Below are 24,432 nucleotides of genomic sequence, written 5' to 3' on the forward strand. Positions count from 1 at the left end.
TCAAGAAACTGAACAAAATGCCCTCTGGGAAAAATGAAATAGAATGGGGTGAAACGGAAGTGGGAATCAGGTTCACGTAGCAGGTATATTTGGGACCACGTTATGAAATTAGTACATTACAACATTACAGAGATAGTGGTCACTGGAAAGATAATTTTATGGAGGGAGAGAATAATTTTTTTCCTGTAGAAACATCCAGATTAAACTGCAGTGGGAAAAATGAAAGTGCAAAGATGTATGGCTAATTGCTTAAAAGACATCAGGTGAGTGAGAGACAAAAAGGTAAAATGTCTAGGAAAAATTGGCATGAGTTTTGGCAACTGTGGAGAATAGATTTTTCTGTATAATGTGAAGATGACAATTCTCATGTTGTAAAGAAAGAGACCTGGGGGCATTCAGTGGAGTTTTTGACTAAACCTGTAGGAACAGGAACAGTCATTTAGAGGGAAAGTCAAGAATCCTGTTGGAGTTTGTGGCAGGAGGATTTCCACAGGGGCAAAATAGTCACTCAAGTAGAAGAAACATTATAATATAGCTATCTCTGTGTTTACCAAACAAAGCTGTACTAAAATACTAAGGATTCAATAGTTTTAAGAGAATTAGTTTGACATAATGAATATTATTATAATAAATTTTGTGGCACAGAAATAGAGAAACACTATTTTTTTTTGAGAAACACTATTTTTAAGATGATAAGGGACACTTAGAAATATTTACCACACATCAGATCACAAGTCAAGATGCAATACACAAACACATTTGTACATGTCTGTGCATGTGTGAATGTGTGGGGAGTTGTCAGCCTGATTGTTATTGAGTAATAGTATTAAAAAAACTGTACATTAATAAATGGAATAGTACCACTTACAATTATCATAATGACAGCCTATGTTGAACTCTATTATACAGTCCTGTTGGCAGTTTACTAGGTTAAAATGCCATGAAATTGTATTTCATTAATTTTATTTAATCCTAATATTTTAACTTATGAGAAAACCCTCACTGAATAGAGTCCAACAATGTTAGAATGTAACAAGAGCTACACATTTATGTTCAATATAACTGTGTTTACTTGGGATTAGATTTACCAATTTATTGCATGTTCTTCATTACCCATGGTCTATTTTATTTTTCTATCTTCTGTGTAAATTTCCAATTATTCTCTACCCTTTATTTAGGTTTTATACTATCTTCATGTTTCACCTAGGAATTAGAATACATTATTTTAAAAACAAATTACAGTAGTATTTAATGTCTTTACAAGAACAATGTAAGGACATAAAAACAATCTACTTACCTTCTACTGAATTTTTAAAAGTTGGTGATAGGCATTTAAAAACAATTTTTAAAGATTCATGTATAGGTCTTAAGTACAAAGCACAGTAAAATGGCACAAAGTGAACACATCTCTGTATCCATTTCCTAGTTAAAAAAAAAACCCACAGATTTTCAGCCCCCAAAACCTCCTTGTTAAGCCTCCCAGTTACTACCCACCACAGTAAACAGTAATGTGACATTTAACATAGATCACTCTTCAAAGTGCCTTTTTGGCACTTTATAGAAATGGACCTATATAGGATGGACTCTTCTGTATTTGGCTCCACATTCCAAATGTTGTGAACTTATCCTTATTATCACATGTTGTAGGTCATTTATTAGCATTAGTTCCACTGTGTGGACTCTAACATTTAATAGAATTCCATTGTGTAAACATCTAGCAATTACTTTAATCTTTCCACTCTTGATACACACACGGGTGGTTTTCAGTGTGGAGCTATTATGAATAGCTCTGCTATGTAAATTCTAGAACTTGTGCTTTGGTGACACATGCATAAACTTCTGTTGGTTACATATGTAAGAGTAAATTTCATAGTCATAGGCTTACATCTATTCAGCTTTAGTTCATACTTCCAATACTTTTCAAAATGTCTTACCAATTTTCACAACCATCACCATTTGTGATTCCATATTTACCCACATTCTTCAGGATGAGCTGAAAGTAGAGCAGTCCTGGTGAAACAAACTCCCAGGCATTTGCCATCAGTGCACGGGTGAGAATATAGCACATTTGTCTTGACCCTGCTGTCAATGTTTCACTATGTAGATGAATTCTTTGTTGGAAAGTTGGAGACATTAGTCTCAATAGCCCTATCTAGGACATTCCTTCTCTAATAGGTAAGTCTGATAAAATGTAACAAATTCAGAGTCCTTTTCCAGTTAAAGTTTATTGGAATTATGTAGGCAATGTGCAATGCTCATTCCAGCAATAAAGAAAAATACACTGTTGTGTCTTCCCCACTACCGGAACCCAAAAAAGAAAGGAAGAAAAGAAGGAAGAGAGGGAAGGAGGGAAGGCAGAAGGCAGGAAGGAAGGAGAAAAGAAAAAAGAAAAGAAAAAGAAAGGACCCAGCCCCTCAACAGACTTCTGGAGTATAAGAAGTCTAAATGCAAAACTGTGCCAGATTCTGTCATTTAGAGTCTCTGAAGAAGGCAAGCAGTTTCCCATCTTGAAGACTCCTTTGAGGTTTGGACTTAGGTTTGACATAACAGGTAAATTGCTTTGGAAAACAGCCATTAGCTTGCTACTGAACATTTGTAAAAAATGAAGCCTGACCGATTCAGCACTTGTGATTGTCTACTGTAACATTCCTATGTTGATGAATCAACTTGGACCCTACAACCAACAAGGCAGAAAGATCCTAAAAGACTTGGCTGGTCAGAGATGGTACTTAAGAATGAATCCCGATTGGCATCAGCAACATATCAACTCTACAGGAATGAATCGTATCCGCAGCCTGAAGCAAAGCCCCTGGCATTGTGAAGACCTCGGCGATCCTAGATTCCCGTCTGACACTGGTCCACTGACGGTTCACCTACGCTGAAACCTCATGGGTTCACTGGGCTGGATGTTTGGCCTCTGCATTGGACATGTGGAAATGAGAGCTGATGCGGTTGTTTTACTCAGTGGTCAGAATCCAGGATCTTGGGCTATTGCTCATGTTGGAACTATTTGACATACCACTTGAAAAACTATACGCTGAGATTAAGGGCACCAATCTTGGTGTAAGATGCAGAAAACATCAGTAGTGCTGTTAAGGGAAAGATGGAAGCTTCATTCATTTAGACATGAAGAGAATTTCAATGGTGCTTCTGTATTTGTCGTCCCCTTTCCTCAGACCATCTGCCCACTTTATGCAGGATTAGAAGTGGCTCCAGAACAAAATATCTACCAATGCATAATAAAGCCAACACTGTAAATATCCAATCCTTTGGTTCTGATGATTCAGTTCTTAAAAGCAGAGTAAACTGCACATTATATGGGGTGGAGGCATAATCCATTACGGTTCCAGAAATTTACCAAAGAGATGACAAGTTTTAAGAATTTCAGTTTTAAGAACGACTTTTGGAATTACCTATAATGTCCTTCATTCCTATATGAATAAAGAGCTGCACCTGAACTTTCTAAAAGCCACAGCACATCATGTTGCCTTTTTTATTTTGAAGTAATTTTCTATACACAAATTGTGCAAAGATCATATGAAAAAGTCCTTGTAAACTTCACCCAGGTCCCTCAGATAGTTTACATGTTACATAATATACTATGGGATCACTCTATGACCCAGCAAACAAATTTACATCCAAAATCAGGGAGAAAATGTTTCTACCCAAAAGCTGTTACTGTGCTGGAGATTCCTGTAAAGATGACAACTAAGGAGTCAGCTATAGACAAGTGCTTGACACTCAAATCTATGGACCTTAATCTTCACCTATGACAAAAAGGAAAACTTACTGGTAAAGAAAGAAGAAATTCCCTAGGATTCTAATCAGTATCTGTGATAAGAAGACCATTTCTACTGTCAATAACCGGTAGGCCATCTGAGGGTTCATTCACAATGAGTGATGTTCTTCCTTTGGGGGATGCTGCATGGGAACCTGAGGCTTCACCTATATTTACCATTTCAAGTGAAATCCAGTATTTTTCACTTACACGTACTTCCCATTAAGAAATTTAATTTTAGCTCCATTAAGAGACTTCTGAGAGTTAACTGGGCAACTCTAAAGAACACTCATAATGTAAGAATCTCTGATGTCAAGGCACTTAAAAGACTTCATTCCTCCCAAAATCAAGGATGGGACTACTACTACTACACCCATTCTAAGGAGAACTTAGGCACACAGGGTTAGGTGATTTCACTATCTTCCCATCTTGTTTAGCAGCAGACTAGGGACTTAAACTTACTGGGGGAGGTACCAATGCACATGATTTAACCATTATGATTTATTGAAAAAGCTGGATGGTTGTACTCATACTTTAGATTACTAGTATATTATAATTCTGTCTGTGATCCAATTTCCATTTATGTGCAAAGATTTTAAATGCTAATACATAGATGCATAAAGCATCTGAGATCTTAATATAACTGCAGATACTCTGATTGTACGGAAGACATGAAGACATCCAGAATCATGCCCCATGACCAAGTTGGACTTAATAACTGCAAGATTCATTTGGTATTAATATGGTAACAGAGAGTCCTTTGTTTTTATGCCAGGAACAAGACAGAGTGGCACCTGGCACCAGAACTTCTGAACTATTGCATGCAATGCCCCCAAGTATGGTAGATAAAATACTAATGTGCAAGTATACCAAGGCTGCAGGATCCAAGATTACAGTACAAGTTAACTCTCTTCCTAGATACCACCAATGAACAAGTAAATTGAAAATTAAAAAAAAGAAAGAAAATTAAAAACAAAACACCATTTATGTTAGGACCCAAACAAAAGGTTCCATCACAGACACAACTGTGGCAACACATGGAAGGTCTGCGATGATTCAATAATAAAGTAACCTCATCAAGAATTCTAAAAGGACAAATGACTGTATAAACTGAAGCTAAGTGGGCATTTCCACATATGCCCCTGCTCCTTTGACATCAATTGTCTCAGGAATTTTAAATCATTTTGAGTTTTACTTTTCCTGCAGAGTTTAACATCTTACTTGATTAATCAAGAACTAGTCTTAGTTCTCACTAAGAATTCTTTCATATACAGTACATCATACAACCTACTTAAGCAATTTATCACATGTTGTATTTATAGGGTTTTCTCCAATGTGAAATCTTTGGTGATTCTTGAGGTTAAGTCATGGCATGAAGGCCATGCCATTTTCTTGTAGTTTTTTTTTTTTTTTTTTTGCAGTATGCATTCCCTCATGACTCCAAAGTTGAGAACATCTAATAAAACCTTACCACAGGCTCTACATCTGTATCTTCCCTCTATGTATATTTTGATGTCTATTCAAGCTTGAGTACTGCTTAAAGGCTTTGCCACATTCATGACATTTGTAAGGTTTCTCACCAGTATGGATTCTCTGATGAACGATAAGGCTTGAATTCTGACTAAAGGCCTTGTCACACACATTACATTTATATGGTCTCTCTCCAGCATGAATTCTCTTATGTTGAGTAAGGTTTGAACTCCCGGTGAAGGCCTTTCCACATTCATTACATTTGTAAGGTTTCTCTCCAGTATGAATTCTCTCATGACCCCAAAGGTGAGAACGGGTGATAAATTCCTTACCACACTGATTACATTTGTAAGGTTTCTCTCCAGAATGGATTCTTTTATGTTGAACAAGATTTGAACACTCAGAAAAGGCTTTGCCACACTCATCGCATTTGTAAGGCTTCTCTCCAGTATGAATTCGCTCATGTCCCCAAAGGTGTGAACGTATCATAAAATCCTTACCACATACATTACATTTATATGGTTTCTCTCCAGTATGGATTCTCTGATGCCTTGTGAGGTTTGAGAATCTGTTAAAGACTTTGCTACACTCATTACATTTGTAAGGTTTTGGCTCAGAATGAATTCTTTGATGATTAGCTAAGGTTGAGCAATGGCTAAAAGTCTTCCCACACTCACTACATTTATAAGGTTTTTCTCTTTTGGGTGTTTTCTGTTGTGTCTGTAATGAAGGATGCATAAGAACCTTCTCATATTTATTTAAAATGTTGGTTTTGACACTAGAAGGAATTCTTTGAAGTGGTGAAACTGAGGACATTTTGGTAGACTTCTCAACTTGATTATTTTCATAAACTTCCTCATGGGTTTGAAATCTCTGCAGTTGAGCCACATGTGAATGAGAGCTTAATCCAAGCCTACTGTCCAAACGATTTTTGTTCTTGCTTCCTGAATAGCCTACCTTGCTTTTTAGTGCCTTATTAATTATATCATGTTTGTAATATTGAGATTTACTACTTTTTATGGAAACACTATGCTTTACAGAGAAATTATTCCTGAATTTTTGATGTTCTTGGTCTTCTCTACAAGTGAGATTTTTGTAATGGGATACAGTCATTCCTTCATTTTTTTCTTCAGATAGCCACTGAGTCTTACATCTGTTCACATCTTGCTGGACTTCTCTCAAATCAAAGTCATGAAGTCTATGTCTTTCCAAAATCAATGTTTGGAATAATTCTCCATTATTAATGTCATCTTTTGGTGGTAATTCTTTGCTCATACATCTAGTAGAGAAATCTGTAATATATAAATAATGATAAGCTTCATATTAACCAGTTTTTTTTTTTTTTAATTTTCTTATTTATTTATGATAGTCACACACAGACAGAGAGGCAGAGACATAGGCAGAAGGAGAAGCAGGCTCCATGCACCGGGAGCCCGACGTGGGACTCGATCCCGGGTCTCCAGGATCGCGCCCTGGGCCAAAGGCAGGCGCCAAACCGCTGCGCCACCCAGGGATCCCTATATTAACCAGTTTGAAGATGGATATTTTATACATGAAAAAGTATTATACCAGGGGAACCTGGGTGGCTCAGTTGGGTGTCTGCCTTCAGCTCAGGTCATGATCCCAGCATCCTAGGATCAAGCCCCTCGTCAGGGTCCCTGCTCAGTGGGGAGCCTGCTTCTCCCTCTACCTCTGCCACTCTTCTTGCTTATGTGTGTGCTCTCTCTCTCAAGTAAATAAAATCTTTTTTTAAAAAAGATATTATAAATTGAACACCAATAAAAATTATTTTATTAAAAAAATTATAAAAAAATAAAAAATAAAAAAATATTATACCAGAAGTATAATTCATAACTAACAGAGTTATTAAGCTTCTCAACCATGATGTGCAAATGTTTAGAAACACAAGATGCCTCAGCAATGAAAAAGTAATTACACATAGTTCAAATTATTTTCAGGAAGCTTATTTTCAAATGTTCTGTGGTCAAAAGTTCAACTGCCCTGAAGTACAGAAATTTTTCACAGGCATCCCAAAACTTAAAAACCTCATAGGAGGGACATAGGTGAATCATACTTGAAAAAACGTATTAAATTCAATTACTGAATGTGTTGTATACAATATTAAAACAACATTTAAGGATAATAAAATATTCTTCTGAATACTTCTTTTTTTTTTTTTTTTTAAAGATTTTATTTATTTATTCATGATAGTCACAGAGAGAGAGAGAGAGGCAGAGACACAGGCAGAGGGAGAAGCAGGCTCCATGCACCGGGAGCCCGATGTGGGACTCGATCCCGGGTCTCCAGGATCGCGCCCTGGGCCAAAGGCAGGCGCCAAACCGCTGCGCCACCCAGGGATCCCTCTTCTGAATACTTCTTACAAAAAATATACCCATGCAAAACAGGCATACTGCATTGTTAATAAGCACTTACCTGTGGTTACATGCTGTAATATATGTAGAAATTAATTATGTGTTAATCTTAATAAAAATCATAAACATGTTAGTAACCCAAGGCAAATCCAGAAGTAATTAATAAATATGTTCATTTATAAAGTGTATATAGACTTTAGAATTCTAGTAATATGTGCTGCCGAAGTGAGCACATAGACTTCAGAATTCTAAAGACCTCATCCATAAGATGAAGAAGAGAAAAAGAGGCTGATTTTCAGAAGCAGCACACATTATCATAAATAGAAAATATGTTAAGTCACCCATTTTTAAATAGAAGTTCTGATAAATATTTAATATTATAGAGATTAACAATGGGACTCTGTGACATGGAAATGGCAAAGTGGCAAAGAAGGGAACTCTAGGAGACTCCAGCAGGAAATGAACTACCAAAACCCATCAAAACCAACTTTATAGGAACTCTGGAAATTCATCACAGGATTCCAGCAATCAGGCACACTTTTAATCAAGAAAAAGGTAGCTGTTTTAACTTGCCCTGACTCTGTGCTCTGCACCACAGTCAGGAAGTGGCCTTGAAGATGGGAGTCTACAAGAAGTATAGGCTTCCCAAGCCAGAGGGAATAAATGGGACCTTCAAACGACTGTGACTGGTTATTTGTTTGTTTCTTTAATCTGCCTGTTGGCTCCCTGAAGGACTGGCTCAAAATGTTTGCCTTTCTTTGGTCTACCTCAGATGTCTAAGTAGGTGATGACCAGGAGCCATTTGTCACAAACATTTATTTATTTTTTATTTTTTTTAAAGACTTTATTTACTTATTCATAGAGACACACACAGTGAGAGAGGTAGAGACATAGGCAGAGGGAGAAGCGGACTCCACGCAGGGAGCCGGACGTGGGACTCGATCCCAGGTCTCCAGGATCACACCCTGGGCTGCAGGCGGCGCCAAACCGCTGCGCCACCAGGGCTGCCCACAAACATTTATTTTTTTATTTTTTTGTTTTTATTTATCTATTCATGAGAGAAAACCCTGAGAAAAACACCAGGGAGTGAGGTGCAGTGGGAAATAAGGCTTTGAAAATCCCCCACATAGAAGACCCTAGAAGGTGGCAGACATGCCCAGGACCAGGCACATGAGAAAAGACCTGAGAAGCCCTCAAGGTTTTCCCTCCTGCTGACCATCAGATTCTGAGCAAGCAGAAGGGTAAGGAACTGTTGTCATAAACTTCTTACCCTAAATGTTTCATGCACTCCCCAGCACACACATAAGCACACCCACACACCCAACACATCTACATAGAGTAGAAAGTTGGTTTGTTTTGTGTTTGGTTCCAGGAGTTTCAGGAAATCTCTGGAAAGGCAACCAATAAGTCAACCAAAGGCTTCAATGACTACACATAACAAAGAAAATACACCACACAAAATTTGAGGGAAACAAACACATAATTGTAATCACAAGAGACAAAAAAAATCCTGGGAAAGGAAAATATAAGGATTTCCAAAGTTTCAGCATATTCCAAATCTCCCGTTGTAAACAGAAAGTTAAAAAGGAGGCAATACAACAATAAAGCATGACCCAGACAGAAAAATAAATATTAAATAAATAACAAAACTTGGCCCTAAGGAAGCCCAAACTTTGAACTTACTAAATTAAACACATACTTTATTTCTTATTTTTTTTAAAGATTTTTTTTTATTTTTTATTTATTCATGAGAGACACAGAGCAAGAGAGAGAGAGGCAGAGACACAGGCAGAGGGAGAACCAGGCCCCATGCAGGGAGCCCCATGTGGGACTCGATCCTGGGTCTCCAGGATTACACCCCAGGCTGCAGGCAGCACTAAACCGCTGCACCACCAGGGCTGCCCTAAACACGTACTTTAACTCAACTATTCAAGCTAAAGAGAATGATAGACAAAGAATTAAAAAGCAATCCAGAGAACACTGTTTAAATAAATTATCAACAAAAAGAAGATGGAAAAAGAAACTAAACATTTTCCGAAGCTGTAATGTAAAATTCCTGAATTGAAAAATTTCATAGACAGGCTCAATATCAGATCTAAAGAGGCGGAAGTAAGATTCAGCAAACTGATAGGGAGATTGGCTGAAATTACTGTCTGAGGAGCACAAAGAAAAAGACTGAATATAAAGAGTCTAATAGTCCTGCAGGACAACATCATGTGGGCCAACATATGAACAATGGGAGTCCCAAAAAGAAAGGAGAAAGAAATGGAGGCAGAAAAAATATTGGAAGACATATTTCTCAAATGTTCAGAGACAAGACTCTACAAATCTAAGAACTCAGTGAACATACAATTTGGAAAAATTCAGAGGCACACATTGCAACAAATCATAATACGTGAAAGGCAAAGGTAAAGAGAGATGAAAGCAGGAAGGGAACATCACATACAAAGGATGCACATTTGACAATCAGAGGTGATTTTTCAGTTAAACCATCAAGTCCAGAGACAATGGGATAACATTTAAAGTGCTGACAAAAAAAAAAAAAACAAAAAAAAAAAATCTGTTAATTTTTTAAAAAGATTTTATTTATTTATTCATGAGAGACAGAGAAAGAGCGGCAGAGACATAGAGGGAAAAGCAGGCTCAATTCCTGGACCCAGGAATCACGCCCTAAGCCAAAGGCACTTAACCACTGAACCACCCAGGTGTCCTTGTTAATCAGTTGTCTCTAGAAACACTGTCCTTTGAAAATAAGGGAGAAATTTAGGCTTCCAATAGAAACAAAAGGTGAGGAAGTTCCTTGTAAGTAAAAGAGCACTACAAGATATGAAAGATGGAACACTTCTTAATTTATTCTCTGAAGCCAACATTATTCTTGCCCCCCCCCCCAAGGATTTATTTATTTATTTTAGAAAAAGTGAGTGAGTTCTGGGGAAGGAAGAGCAGAGGGAGAGGCATAGAGAATCTGAAGCAGACTCCATGCTGAGCATGGGGCTTGATCTTATATATCCCTGAGATCTCGGCCTGAGGTAAAACTGAGTCAGACTCTTAAACAACTACACACCCTAGATGTCTCTAAGACCAGCATTTTTCTGATACCAAACCAGGCAAAGTCATCACAAGAAAACTACAGAATAATATCCCTTATTAATATAGAAGTATGTGTTCAACAGAACACCAGCCAACTGAATAGAAAAGTTTTTTTTTTTTTTAAAGATTTTGTTTATTTATTCATGAGAATACACAGAGAGGTGAGAGAGAAGCAGAGGCACAGGCAGAGGGAGAAGCAGGCTCCATGCAGGGAGCCCGATGTGGGACTCGATCCCTGGTCTCTAGGATCACGGCCTGGGCCAAAGGCAGGCGCGCCAAACCGCTGCGCCACCCAGGGATCCCCCTAGAAAAGTATTATTAAAATTACACAATATAGGGGCGCCTGGGTGACTCAGTTGAGCGTCTGCCTTCGGTTTGGGTAGTGGTCTTGAGGTCCTGGGATGGAGCCCTGTGTTAGGTTCCCTGCTCAGTGGGGAGTCTGCTTCTAACCCTTCCTCTGCCCATCACTCTCCTGCTCATGCTGTCCTCTTAAATAAATAAATAAAATCTCAGGAAAAAAAGAAAAAAAAAAAAACCTTACACAACATAAATAAGAACTTGTTCCAAAAATTCAACAGTGGAAGAAGATTCAACATATAAACATCTAAAACGTAATGAGGGATCCCTGGGTGGCGCAGTGGTTTGGCGCCTGCCTTTGGCCCAGGGCGCGATCCTGGAGACCTGGGATCTAATCCCACATCAGGCTCCTGGTGCATGGAGCCTGCTTCTCCCTCTGCCTATGTCTCTGCCTCTCTCTCTCTCTCTCCCCGTGACTATCATAAATAAATAAAAAAATTAAAAAAAAATAAATAAATAAAATAAAACGTAATGACCCATATTAACAGTAAGACAAATGGAGAACACCTCCAGAAAAAAAAAAAAAAAAGAAAAGAAAAGAAAAGAAAACCACCTCCAGAATGATCTCATTGTACGCAGAATATTTGAAAAATTCTAGGGGATCCCTGGGTGGCTCAGGAGTTTAGTGCCTGTCTTTGGCCCAGGGTGGGATCCTGGAGCCCCGGGATCGAGTCCCACATCGGGCTCCCGGCATGGAGCCTATCTCTCCCTCTGCCTGTGTCTCTGCCTCTCTCTCTATCTATGTCTATCATAAATAAATAAAATATTAAAAAAAAAAAAAAGAAAAGAAAAATTCTAGAACTCTGACAAAAACACTCAGCATACTCAGGAAAGAAAGGACTTTTCTCAACCTCTTAAAGATTATTTATGAAAATCTACAGCAAATATCCTAGATGAAACAGTACAAATTTCCCTCTGAAGTAAGAAATAAGACATGGGGGCAACCTGGGTGGCTCAGTGGCTGAGTGTCTCCCTTTGGCCCAGGTCATGATCCTTGGGTCCTGGGATGGAGTCCAGCATCAGGCTCCCCACTTCTTCCTGTCTCTGTGTCTCTCATGAATAAATAAATAAATAATATCTTTAAAAAAAAGAAAAAAAATCATGGACATCCTCGTTCACTAATGGTATCTAGCACTATTCTGCAAATTCTAACAAGAGTAATATAACAACAAAAAGTACAGATATTGGAAGAGAAAAAGGAAAATGATCTCTGTGTAAGTATGTCGTAATGTATACATACAGAATTCTATGAAATACCCACTGAAAGACATGTTATAAATGAAGTCAGGAAAGCTGCAGGATACAGTATCAACACTCTGATGTGCTTTATATACTGTAATGAACACCTGAAGAGGAAATTAAAAAAATAATGTACCACCCAAAGAATAAAATACTGTGAAATAAATTTAACCAAGGAGGTGAAAGACCTCTAAGACTGAGAATTGTAAAACACTGCTAATAGAAATTAAACATATTTAAATAAATGGAAAACACACAGCATACAATAGACTGGAAGATTTCATATTTTTAAAGATGGTAATATTGACCAGAGATTCTATAAGACACTATCAAACTTCTAAAAACCATTTTTGTAGAAGTGGAAAACATGATCCAATAAATATGGAACAGCAGTGGGCCCAAAGGGTCCAGACAATATTGAAAAAGAAGAATTGTATAGAATGGATAGACAAAAGGCAGGCTAGTAGTTTCCAGGGACTGGGGACAGAGGAAAATGTGGAGAAACTGCTCAATGGGTAAAACAGTAAATTTCCAGTAGATTGCTGGAAATGTACAAGATAGAGGTAGTAGGGGGGTCCCTGGGTGGCTCAGTGGTTTAGTGCCTGCCTTTGGCCCAGGGCATGATCCTGGAGTTCAGGGATCGAGTCCTACGTCAGGCTCCCTAGATGGAGCCTGCTTCTCCTTCTGCCTGTGTCTCTGCCTCTCTCTCTCTCTCTCTCTCTCATAAATAAATAAAATCTTAAAACAAAAATAAAGATACAGGCAGTAGGTGAACAACTGCTAAATGCATGAAAGCCATTAATGTTAATGTTAATTTTATGTTATGTGAAATTCCACTCTAATAAAGTGTTCTTTTTAATTAAAAAAAAAAAAGTTTTTTTTGAAGACTTCATTTGAGAGAAAGCATGAGCAAAGGGAGAGACAGAGGTAGAGCAAGAAGCAGACTCCTGGCTAAGCAGTGAGCCTGACATGGTGCTAGATTCCAGGACCCTGTGATCGTGACCTGAGCTGAAGGCTTAACAAAATGAGGCACCCAGGCACCAGCTAAAGTATTCTTTTTAAACTAACGATCTAAGTCATTAATTTTGGAAAATATCTAAAAATAAATATTTTCCAATTGTAGTATGTTAAAATTAGAAACTAAGTCTGTTACTATTATGGAAAAATAATAGTTTCTCTTAGGATGGCTTCCTCTCATTACCTGAAATTCTATCATGGATATCTCAACATAATTCCGCACATGAAAAAGACATGAGGTGAGGGATCCTTTTACTATATGTAATAGTAAACATATAATTATCATGAATAAATAAAAATCACTATGCATTTGCCCAAAATTAGTAAATCCTCAATTAATGAAGATTATCAAGAGACTACAGATAGGGAGAGGATTCTTAAAAGAAAACATCTGGGGCAGCCCTGGTGGCACAGTGGTTTAGCGCCGCCTGCAGCCCGGGGTGTGATCCTGCAGACTCAGGATCGAGTCCCACGTTGGGCTCCTTGCATGGAGCCTGCTTCTCCCTCTGCCTGTGTCTCTGCCTATCTCTCTCTCTCTCTGTGTGTTTCTCATGAATAAATAAATAAATCTTAAAAAAAAAAAAGGAAAGTAAACATCTGAAACAAAATTTAAAAATCTATAAAATTCATATAAAGTCAAAAAAATTATGTTTAGACAAAGTAAAAAATACCAAAGAAAAACGAAGGTGTCTTAATTAACTAATTATGAATGAATTGCCTCTAATTCCGGGATGAACACAGTCACTTACAAACAAAAATATATTCTCAAGACATCCAATATTCCCAATTTAAAAAATCCAAACTCATTCAAATGAGAAAAGGCTTTTTAAAAGTTTTTTTAAAAGTAATCTCTATACTCAACATGGGAGTTTGAACTCGTGACCCTGAGATCAACAGACTCATGCTCTTCCAACCAGGCAACTTGAGGAAAGGGTTTCTTAATAATCAATTATATATCAAGAAACACTCCTAGGAAAGGATAGCTACAAATGTATTTTCCCTATTCTAGAGGTTATATAGGTTTTGGGAAAACACCCAATCAGCTATAACCCTTAACATTCAGGAAGGAAATCTTATAAAATATATAAAATAACATTCATTTCCTGATCAAATAGCCCCACAAACTACAGGTATAAAATAAAAACCACTGATGAGTATCATGAAAAACACATAACCAATGATGAAATACATAAATAAAAAGATCATTTGCAATACATGCAAATCAAAGGAACATGCAGATCAAAGGAACAGCAACTACAGAAATGGGGTAGAGTTCAACAAGGTAGGCATCATGAATTCATAAATTCACTCAAAACAACAAATCAACAAATTATTTGTTGAAGAAAGAACAGCATACATATGGAACGAACACTTACATAAACAATTGTTCAGTCAGCCATATCACAGATGGGGTTATGAAGGCTGACAATTTTTTTCCCTAAAATAAACTCCTGTACTTGTTCATGTAAAATCAAGAGGGATGATCCTTAATGTACTCCATCAACACTGCCACAATGATCTTGAGAGACACTTCCATGACACATGAAAAGCCAGAGGAACAACTGGAGCCATAAGCCAGAGTCTCAGGCTATATTCAATATCAGCATCCAGAACATGTTGACCATTATGCTCCAGGGCCCATGTCTCTACTTCGGAGGATATGCTGTGACATCTAAATATAAGTATTATTCAACCAGAATATTCTTTGACCCAGTAAAACTCCCCATGGGAGACACTTCACCACAAGCTGTCCAGCACCTAAAGGCTGGGTTATCAGAGCAGAAAATATGAGAATAAATTTTCAGACACTGAGGAACTGTAGTTCAGAACCAAGAAAATTTCAGAGGCCAAACCATCCAAACTTATGAAACCAGGAAATCAGAAGAGCCAAGACTTTCCCACACTCACAGACTAAAGAGGAACTGCAAAAGGGAGACAAAGAAAAAACAGTAAACTAAAATAAAGGGGTTCAACTCTGTGGGATATTCATTTATTTTTTTATTTTTTTAAAGATTTTATTTATTTATTCATGATAGTCACAGAGAGAGAGAGAGGCAGAGACACAGGCAGAGGGAGAAGCAGGCTCCATGCACCGGGAGCCCGACGTGGGATTCGATCCCGGGTCTCCAGGATCGCGCCCTGGGCCAAAGGCAGGCGCCAAACCGCTGCGCCACCCAGGGATCCCTCTGTGGGATATTCAAACAGGACCTGGGGTCTGCCTGTAGTCTTCAGGCTGAGGGCCTGAAGCCTGAGATATACTCCCCTTGAAGGACTGGGAATCAAACAAAGGTTTTCCCCACCCATTGTCTATACAGCACTGCTGAGTAGCAATCTCAGAAGAACGACTCTATTCCTAGTACACATGCCGCTGAGGGGTGAAAGTGGACATGAGGATATAGTGGAGGCACAACACAGGCAGAGGGCTTGAGAAAGCCCATGCACCTGCCTCGAGCCCTAGACGCAAAAGAGTAGCCAACGTTTCTATCATGATAGGTCACTCAGCACATGAAACTGAATGCAAGCTGGAGAAGGCCCACAGTCAGGGTGAGGGGTGGCATCAGATCAGATATATATGACTGACCAGAGAAGGAGAGGCCAAAGGAGGAAGAATGGCCCTCACAAAGAGCACTCCATGTGCTCCCCAAGGCTGAACCAGTAAAGGGCCCCAGGGGGCAGAGACCAGCATATCTGGTCAGGATGAAGACTTTGCCCTTGTTGTGGACGAGAGCTGCAGTACTACTGAGGAGCGCAGGAAACATACATACAAAGAGAATAAGGGAGGGATAGAACGGGTTCCTTTGAGAGTCCATGAAAAATCAACTCTTCTTTTCCAACCACCTATCCCATCTGGGGAGAATATCCCAAATGGCATTTCAGGAAGTCACTTCCTCTCTGCCACCTGACCCTTACTGGTGTTCACATCTTTGACGCCTTCCCACGCACCTGGGTTTTGCTGCTAGTTTCACCCCACTCTTGAGGTTCCAGAGCTCTCCCTTGCTCCACAATAGAGTTCATATTCAGCTCAGAAAGAGATTCCTGCTGACATGGAAACTGGTAGATGATGTCCTGGGGTTTTCCCAGCCCTTTGTCAGCTGAGACCAAGAACATTCATTACAGATGGGTCTAGAATAGCACTTCATAAATTTGTTCAGTGACACTTTTCTTCCAAACGCTGAAAAATGTTTGACACATACAGATATCCAGCTCTCTTCCCAGAACTACTGAATCAAAATTATAGAAGCAGAGACACCTGGGTGGCTGATTGAGTGTCTGCCTTTGGCTCAGGGCATGATCCCGGGATCCAGGATTGACCTGTGTCGGGCTCTCTGTGGGGAACCTGCTTCTCCCTCTGCCTATGTCTCTGTCTCCCTCAATCTTTCTGTATCTCTCATGAATACATAAATCAATCTTTAAAACAAACAAAAAAATTATAGGAATAAAACCAGGCAACCTGGTATTTTAAAGTTTTGACACGAAGTCTTGTTACTCCTCAACCTCTAGCACCACCACTAACCTATAAAAGCGGGAGGTGCAGAGGTAGGCTAAAATCCAGATGCCGCAATGGGAAGCTTTTCATTTCTGAATCAATAGGACTTCAATCTCAGTGAAGCAGGGCAGGAGCTTCCAAGAAACTCCCAAGAGAAACACAAAGATACCCCAGGACAGTTCTCAACCTCTGTAGGGAAATTAATCCTCACCCAGGGAGACCAGGTTCCTGTAGTTCTCCAACATCACATCCCTGTACAAGGCCCTCTGGGCAGCGTCCAGGCACTCCCACTCCTCCTCAGAGAATTCTATGGCCACATCCCTGAAGGTCAATGGTTCCTGAAATGAAAGCACATTTTACCATGAGTCCATCAGGAGAGTACTTATTTCACAAAAATGAGAGGAGGTAGAAAGGTCAGTTAGAATTGAGTGCTGGAATAGATTCACTAAAGACCATTTGAGCAAGTCATATGTCCCTGATTTTGATTTATTATACTTGTCCATCACAGCATTTCCATCAGCTAAACTGAGGATTTTACAATATTGTGACAGATAAAACACACAAATGCAAAAATATCGACAAGTGGTAAAATATATGCAAGTTCTAGGTAGTATGTTGCATATACTAAATGACAGGTAATTTTTGTGTTAGCTACAGCATGAGTAGTGTCTTCAGTGATGACTATACGGTCTATATAACAGTGTCAACGAAAGGTGTAAATTGCAAAATGGGAATCTCTTGATAGAACCATCTAAAGTTCTGAACACTCCGTATATAGTAAGCATTACTCTAATGCTTTACAAGCGTTAAACCGGATAAGGACATTGTATCCAATTAAATTAGTATTTGTTCCCATCTTACACAGGACCCAAGTCTGTCACATATACTCTAATGAACATGCCTCGTATTAAACAGGTAAAAAATTGCAGACCTGCGCCTGAATGAACCAAGGGGTCAGGCTTTAGGATGGAACCCACACCACCACACGGTGAAGTAAGAAACACAACAGTAAAGTCTGTTGACAAAGAGGGTTTGCTAATGGAGAAAGCCTGAAACAAGTCCAAGGCTGAAACACAAACCTGGATGAAAGGTCAATATACATACATGCACACACAAATGCATAAACACACTATTTTTACTGCTATTAACTTTTTTATGTGGTGCTATAGAAAATATTTAAAGCCATGAAAAATATCTCAGACATACTATCAAGATAAAATAAAGGTTATTTACGAGATGATGACATCTTTTTTACATACTACAGGCTCTGGCCCAAACACACTTTTGTACACAGGAACAAACACACACTGAAAATAACTGAGATCAAAGCTGTAGTCTCTAGATGACACCTATTTTTAGAATATCTCTTTGTTATCCTTTTTTATCCAAGTTCATTTGAGTATTTCTGGTACAACAAACATGCATAAATTGTATTAAACGTAAAGAACACTGTCAGTGTTACTCTATTTAGCCTGCTTACACAAATAACCCTGTGAAAAATTTTTTTGGAATAACATTTCACTTCTACCTCCATTAAATAAAGGTATGGAAGTGTATGAGCTAGAATGCGCATGCAGAGAGCTGCTGAAGGAAGGCTCTGGGGTGAATGTGAGCAAATACATCAGGAGAGACACTTGAGAGGGAAAAGAGCTAGTCCAAGTGGAGGTGAGGACGCAGAGAACAGAACAAGGAACTGAGCTAGGACTTTACCTGAGAAAGAGTCATTCCTGATTCTTAGGCTTTCCTCCTCTGCCTCCTCTGGGCTTCTCTTCCAGGCGAGATGGGCCTTGAGACAACAATCCTGAGTGTCAAATATACACTGTTTAGCAACATACACATTTCTGTGCCACAACCACACACACAGGAAGATTTCCCCACGTGGTAGTCAATCCTCTGCTGCCCACTGCCACAGGAGGGATGCAGGGACAGTAAACTGCTACACAGAGACCAGCAAGTGAGCATTCTGGCCTCTCACTGCAGAACTCACTTCCCTCCTGGTGAAACACACACCTGAGCTGCAGCACTGGGGATCTATGCACCTCCCTTTAAAGTCACAGACCCACCCTGCTAACCCACCATACAGAGGACACACAGCACTTTCTACCTCTCTCTAGATCAGGGGCTGCTTTCAGTCCTCATTAATGGAGGAGCCAGAGCCCTGGGGCTTGATGCTGGATACAGAGGCTGGCCTCTGTTGCTCCCAAACACAAGAAGAGAAATCTCTGTGGACTGGGCATAGGAAGATTATGCAAAATGCCTCAGCAATGCAATGGCAAGTCAGGGTGGAGCACCACTCCAAGGAAACCAGCCCACCACCCCACCCACCTGTGGCTCTGCTCCCTCTTAGGGCCCTGTCCCCTGTATCCAGATGGTGCAAGAGGAAGGAGCAGAGAGACTCATGCTGAACAGGCATTACAGGCCAGAACATGGAGTGGCGATGAGGCTGGAATGGGACATGGCAGTGTGCGAGATGGCCTCACTAGAAGGTGATATAACAAAGACCTGGAGAGGAAGTTCACCATGTACATTCGAGGAGTTTGAGAATTCTAGGCAGAGGGACCACCTTAGGAAAGCCCTAAGAGGGAGTCCTGACCCTGACTCCAGGAATAGCAAAGATATCTGTGGGCCTCAATCCCAGTAGGGAGGAGACCAGCATGGGATCAGGTCACAGAAGATCAGGAATGTCCAGCTGTGGTCTTCTGACACTGTTCTCCTCCACCCCAGGTGAATCTTGGAAGCCGTGTACTCTTTCACCGATATTGCCTTTTTTTCCCCCTCACTATGTATTACAAAACCTGTAATGTGCTATGTATTTTGAAAGCCTGCCAAGATGGTCACCAAAGCCCAGGAAGATGGCACTACTCTGAACTGGGAGGTGGAGGACTAAGGGAACACAACTGGAAAACCTCTAGGAAACAGGAGGTCATGTTTGGACACTGTAAGTGGAGATGTCCCAATAGAAATGTCAGAGACACAGTTGGACAACACAATCTGGCATTCAAGGCAGAGGTCTGAAATGGAATGCAAACCTGGGAGACCTCTTTAAAGTCCGGAGATAAGGGGATATCAAAAGTCCCTGGGTGTACAGAAGAGGTCTATGACTATCCTATGGGGTGCTCTTCCCATCAGAGAACAGAGAGTTGAGGAAAAATCGGCAGAGAAAGTGAATCAGCTGAGAAGTGAACAGAGTGAAGAAAATTAAAACGCACACAAATAAAAGATGACATCTGTCAATACTGAATGTCCTGAAAGTTAGGATAAAATATGTTTAAAATAAGGAGTGATTACTGTTCAACATGTTGCTAATCAGATAGATAAAGACAGTGAGTTAGCCAGTTTTAGAAAACGTAAAAGCACCAGATCAGTTTCCTGTTCACAATTTCTTTGGGTAGGTACCCACAGGTGGATCTGGTGGATTATCTGAAAATTCTGTTTAATTTTTTAAAGAAATCACTAACATTTTTTCAACAGGGAACACACCATTTATAGTCCTGGGAGTAGTGCACAATACTTTCAGTTTCATCCCATTTTCTCCAGTGCTTATCATCTTTTGAACCTACCCAGTTTTTTTTTTTAGCATAGCCCCACAAGGGGGCATGATTTGAGTTGCAGTCCCCTAATCATTAGGAACATTGAGCATGTCTACATGAGCTTACTGGCCATCCATCTGAAGAAATATCTATTGTGGTCTTTTGCCTACCCTTTTTTTTTTTTTTGCATTAATCTATTTTTCTTTTGTTGTCTTGCTTTCTGCTGTCATATCCAGGAGTCTGGATTTTTATACATGAGGGCGATGGGAAGCCAGTGGAGAGTTCAATGCCAGGGTTTGACAAGACCTGGCTTCAGATTTACTCTGTAAATTTATTCTCTGGCTCTGAGCCTAGGCCTTGCCTCTTTCCTCACAGTATTTTTCATTGTCGGGTTAGGACCAACTTAATCTTCTAATCACAACTGTAACCATCCTGCAGAAAAATACCACACAGACACACATGCAAAATTTCAGTTGCTTTAGGGATCATGGTCATTCAGATTTCCTGCTCTTGTCCTTCATCTCCATGCTGCAGCTGGGTTCACCGAGCCCTAGGAGGGAAGCCTTTTCACAAGTTACCTTGAGCACACCTGAGTTCAGTGGGAACTACATGTAACTGAATTTTGGAAGGGTGGCCTAAATGAGGCATGGGGCACTTTGCCTTTATCCTTATCATCTCATGTCTTTTTCAAAAAGTCCATGTGCCTGGCTGTCTCAGTAGGTACAGCATGGGACTCGAACTCCGGATCCAGAGAGCAAGCCCCATGTTGGGGGTGGAGCTCACTTAAGTAAATTGGTAAATAAATATAAATAAAGTGCACTCCCTAAAAAAAAAAAAAAAAGCACACACACACACACACACACACAAAACCCCCCAAAAACCAAAAACATTAAAAAATGAAAAATTCCAGAATCATCTAAAATATGCCTGAGCAAAAGAAACTTCTTTCATGGTCTTAATCAATGGGGAAATATTTTTAACATGATAATTCAAAAAATGATAAATCAGAGATTGAGTACTGGATACTGTGAAAGTGGATCAGCTACGGAAACCAACTCTGAGCCTATTACTTCACCATGAATAGATCAGTTCTACTGGAACAAAGTTCATAGTCCATCCAGCCCACCTTCATTATGTTCATACAACGGACCTGTGGGACCTCAAGGGAACATCTATTTTGGAGCTGACATCTTACTAATTAGACCAATCACATCAAGGAAGGAGAGATGCTGTCGAAGATTACACTAACTTACTAAGCTAGGTTCTGATTATTTAGATCATGGACACCCTTACCAGATACACACTGTGATAGTTCAAAATCATTTACTAGGGATCCCTGGGTGGCACAGGGGTTTGGCGCCTGCCTTTGGCCCAGGGCGTGATCCTGGAGACCCGGGATCGAATCCCACGTTGGGCTCCCGGTGCATGGAGCCTGCTCCTCCCTCTGCCTGTGTCTCTGCCTCTCTCTCTCTCTGTGTGTGACTATCATAAATAAGTAAAAAAAAAAAATTAAAAAACAAAAACCAAAAAAACCCAAAATCATTTACTAACCACAAAGGAATATTCCAACATATGGTAACAAGTAGAAAGAACGCAGGGCTTCTCACTTGAAATACATAAAAAGTATTTTTAAAAACCAGGTTGGAATTTTTTAAAAATCTAGTTAATCTTCTGGGGTCAAAGCTTTAATTTTTTTTTTTTTTTTTTTGAGAGGGAGAAGGTGAGAGAGTATCCCAAGCCGACTCCACCCCCAGCACAGAGTCTTAGCTGGGGCTCTGACGACCCTGGGATCACAATCTGAGCTGGTATCAAGGGTGTCAAGAGTCAGATGCTTAACAGATTCAGCCACTGAGGCAACCCATGGGGGTCAAAGCTTTCACCATAATGCAACCACCTAATATTTAGAAAAGATTCACAAGAGCTGGCTTAAGATGTCGCCAAAGCTTATTGCAGAAGCTTGTAATGATTCTTTACAGAATAGATGTCCAATACACGTCAATTTGGTTTAAAAAACTAAATGTAAACTAAGTAGAAAGAAAAAGTAAATCCATTTAAAAGAAAAAGAAACACTTTTAATAGTGCTTCAAAAAGCATCATTCTGTAATTTGTAGTTCTAGGCCATCTTCCCATGCCATCCCAGGATAGGAGGGTGACCCATAAGACTAAGACAGTCTCTCTCCTCTCTCTGGCCAATTAAAGGTAGCAAATACAAGCTATCTTATAACGCTAATAATTATAAAGCACACGAGCCTTACAAGCAGTTCTCTAATTTTCTTTCTCGTCTGTTCAATTCAACCAAGCACATTTAAAGTTGAATGCATTATGGAGACACAAGTCCCTGTATCACAACTTAATCACCATGTCCCATTAACCAGCACCCACACAGTTCTGGGTTCCCCTGCTCTCTCTCTCCGAAGGGTTTCTATTCATCTGTTCGAGTCTCTCTCTCCTGATTCTGGCCACTGGTTCTCCTTTTCTGTGATTCCCCTGTCTCCTCTCTTGCTTTCTCTACACCAACACTTTCTGGGGAACTCTGGAAATCCTTACTGTTGCTTCCAAGCGCTCCGACCGTTGGGATCTCTACATATTTCGGCCTCGCCGCCCCCCCGCCCCGCCCCGCCGGCGTCCCTCTGCTCTCCCCGTCCCCTCCTCTCTTTCCTCTTACACCCCCCTCCAGCTCCGACTCACTGGCTCCCCGTCTGGCTAAGCTCTCGCACTGCCGCCGCTTTCTGTCCTCGCATCGCCTGCCCACAGCTTTTTCCTCCTTCCCACCGTGCGTGGGAAGTTCCTCGCCCTTGTTGCCCCCCTTCTGTTCACCAGGGACCTCTCCTAGGGGGTCCCCTACCTCTGGAGCGCCTCCCTTTCCTCCACATTTCGCGGCGACGTTCCCGAGTTCCTGTCTTCCGCCCTTAGGGCCTCGTCGCCAGTCCCTCCCGCATCCTCCAGCTTGCCGTATCTTTACGGACCCTCTCTCTGATCGCTCTCCTCTCTCCCTCTCTTTCTCCCGCTCCTCCTCTCCCTCGTCGGCCGCTGTCCTGGCCTCCCTTCCGCAGCCACGGCTTCCACGAGGCCCCCCAATCCTCGCCTGGGGGAGGGGACCCGCTCCGTGACTCCCCGCCGCCTCCCGGACCTAAGTCCCTCCTGAGAGCCCGCCCCGAAGAGAGGGCCCTTCCCGGGCATCGGTCCTCTCTCCACAGGCGGGGCTGCCCCGCGGAGACCTCAGGAGGCTGGGGGTCTGCGCGATCCCAGGGCCAGGGGCAGCCGCCGGGCCGGGCTGCGGGGCGAGGCGCACGCGCCCCTCTCCCTGTTCTCACGCGGCGCGAGGGGCAGGGGCGCCGGGGACTGCGTGGGCCCGAGGCTCGGAAGACCCCAGGCGGGGATGGCCTCTGAACCAGCTGAACCAAAACCAGCCGGACCTCCGGGGCCGCAGCGCCGCCCGCAGGGATCCGTGTCTCTCGGCGACGCGGGACTTACCGCGGTGGGAGGCGCAGGTGAGGGGACGCTAACGTGCGTGGAGAACCCAGGCCCCAGGGCTGTAGGCCTGGAGACTGAGACTGTGACGCAGAGAAGAGAATGTTAAAAAAAACCCATCTGAAACCTATTTGACCTTCGCTCCCGTGCAGCTACATCCGGGTTGGCGGAAAACTGCGCGTGCGCGCGGTTGGAACGACGGAACTGGGGAAGGGCCTGTGGGTAGTGCTTCCGGTAATGGCGCTGGCGAACTGTGGGTTGACTCGGAATCGTGAGGCCTATGGGCCGGATTAGGGCGGAGTCTAGCGGAGGGCTTCCTGATGCGTGGGGAAGCAAGTAGATTCCCGGCCTCGCTGTGGAATTCGTCGGGCAGGATGGGGCGGAACTCCTGGAAGCGAAGGAAACTGTAAGGTTTGGAGCCAGTAAGACCGCAGGGAGGAGCCGGACGGAAGTTGGGGGTAGAGCTTCCAGCACTGGGCGAGCCGGAAGGGTATGTGTGTGGGCCATCCGGTGTTAGGCCAAGACCATTTGTCCCGGCCAGGGTTGGGCATGCACGGGAATGTTGCCAGCGTTCAGCGAGCCCCAACGACCCCAGGCTAGAACGGGGTCTGGATGGGGCAT

At 41.3% G+C, this 24,432-nt stretch overlaps 2 protein-coding genes across 9 annotated transcripts in view; both read right to left on the bottom strand.

Annotated features, from left to right (window-relative positions):
* LOC112643367 (zinc finger protein 420-like) overlaps positions 1-24,432 on the bottom strand; it is a 642,213-nt gene that overhangs the window by 599,794 nt on the left and 17,987 nt on the right. The window contains exon 1 of one of the 6 annotated variants that reach the window (XM_049108103.1): positions 16,267-16,869. The exons of the other annotated variants lie outside the window; for them this stretch is intronic. The gene's annotated coding sequence lies outside the window, so the exon portion shown is untranslated. Of the gene's footprint in view, positions 1-16,266; positions 16,870-24,432 lie in introns of those variants that run through there. 6 annotated transcript variants of the gene reach the window in all.
* Positions 2,207-23,954, bottom strand: LOC125754849 (zinc finger protein 677-like). Of its 3 annotated transcripts, none has more exons than XM_049108366.1 (4): positions 23,815-23,954; positions 18,521-18,611; positions 17,022-17,148; positions 2,207-6,540 (listed from the first exon to the last, which is right to left on the bottom strand). In XM_049108366.1, the coding sequence occupies exons 2-4, from the start codon at positions 18,533-18,535 to the stop codon at positions 5,258-5,260; spliced, it is 1,425 nt and encodes a 474-aa protein (XP_048964323.1). In that variant the 5' UTR covers positions 18,536-18,611; positions 23,815-23,954; the 3' UTR covers positions 2,207-5,257. The 3 variants fall into 3 exon arrangements, with proteins under 3 accessions (XP_048964323.1, XP_048964324.1, XP_048964326.1); XM_049108367.1 differs by lacking the exon at positions 23,815-23,954 and adding an exon at positions 19,840-20,518; XM_049108369.1 differs by lacking the exon at positions 18,521-18,611 and having other exon boundaries at positions 23,815-23,948.

Source organism: Canis lupus, chromosome 1 (assembly GCF_003254725.2).
Source record: "Canis lupus dingo isolate Sandy chromosome 1, ASM325472v2, whole genome shotgun sequence".
In the NCBI taxonomy this organism is placed as follows: domain Eukaryota; kingdom Metazoa; phylum Chordata; class Mammalia; order Carnivora; family Canidae; genus Canis; species Canis lupus.

What these genes read in the sequence shown, in the direction of transcription:
- LOC125754849 (XM_049108366.1), bottom strand. An exon ending in CAGGAACCTGGTCTCCCTGG is followed by an intron (nt 6,541 to 17,021) that starts GTGAGGATTAAT and finishes TATATATTACAG; the next exon opens with ATTTCTCTACTAGATGTATG.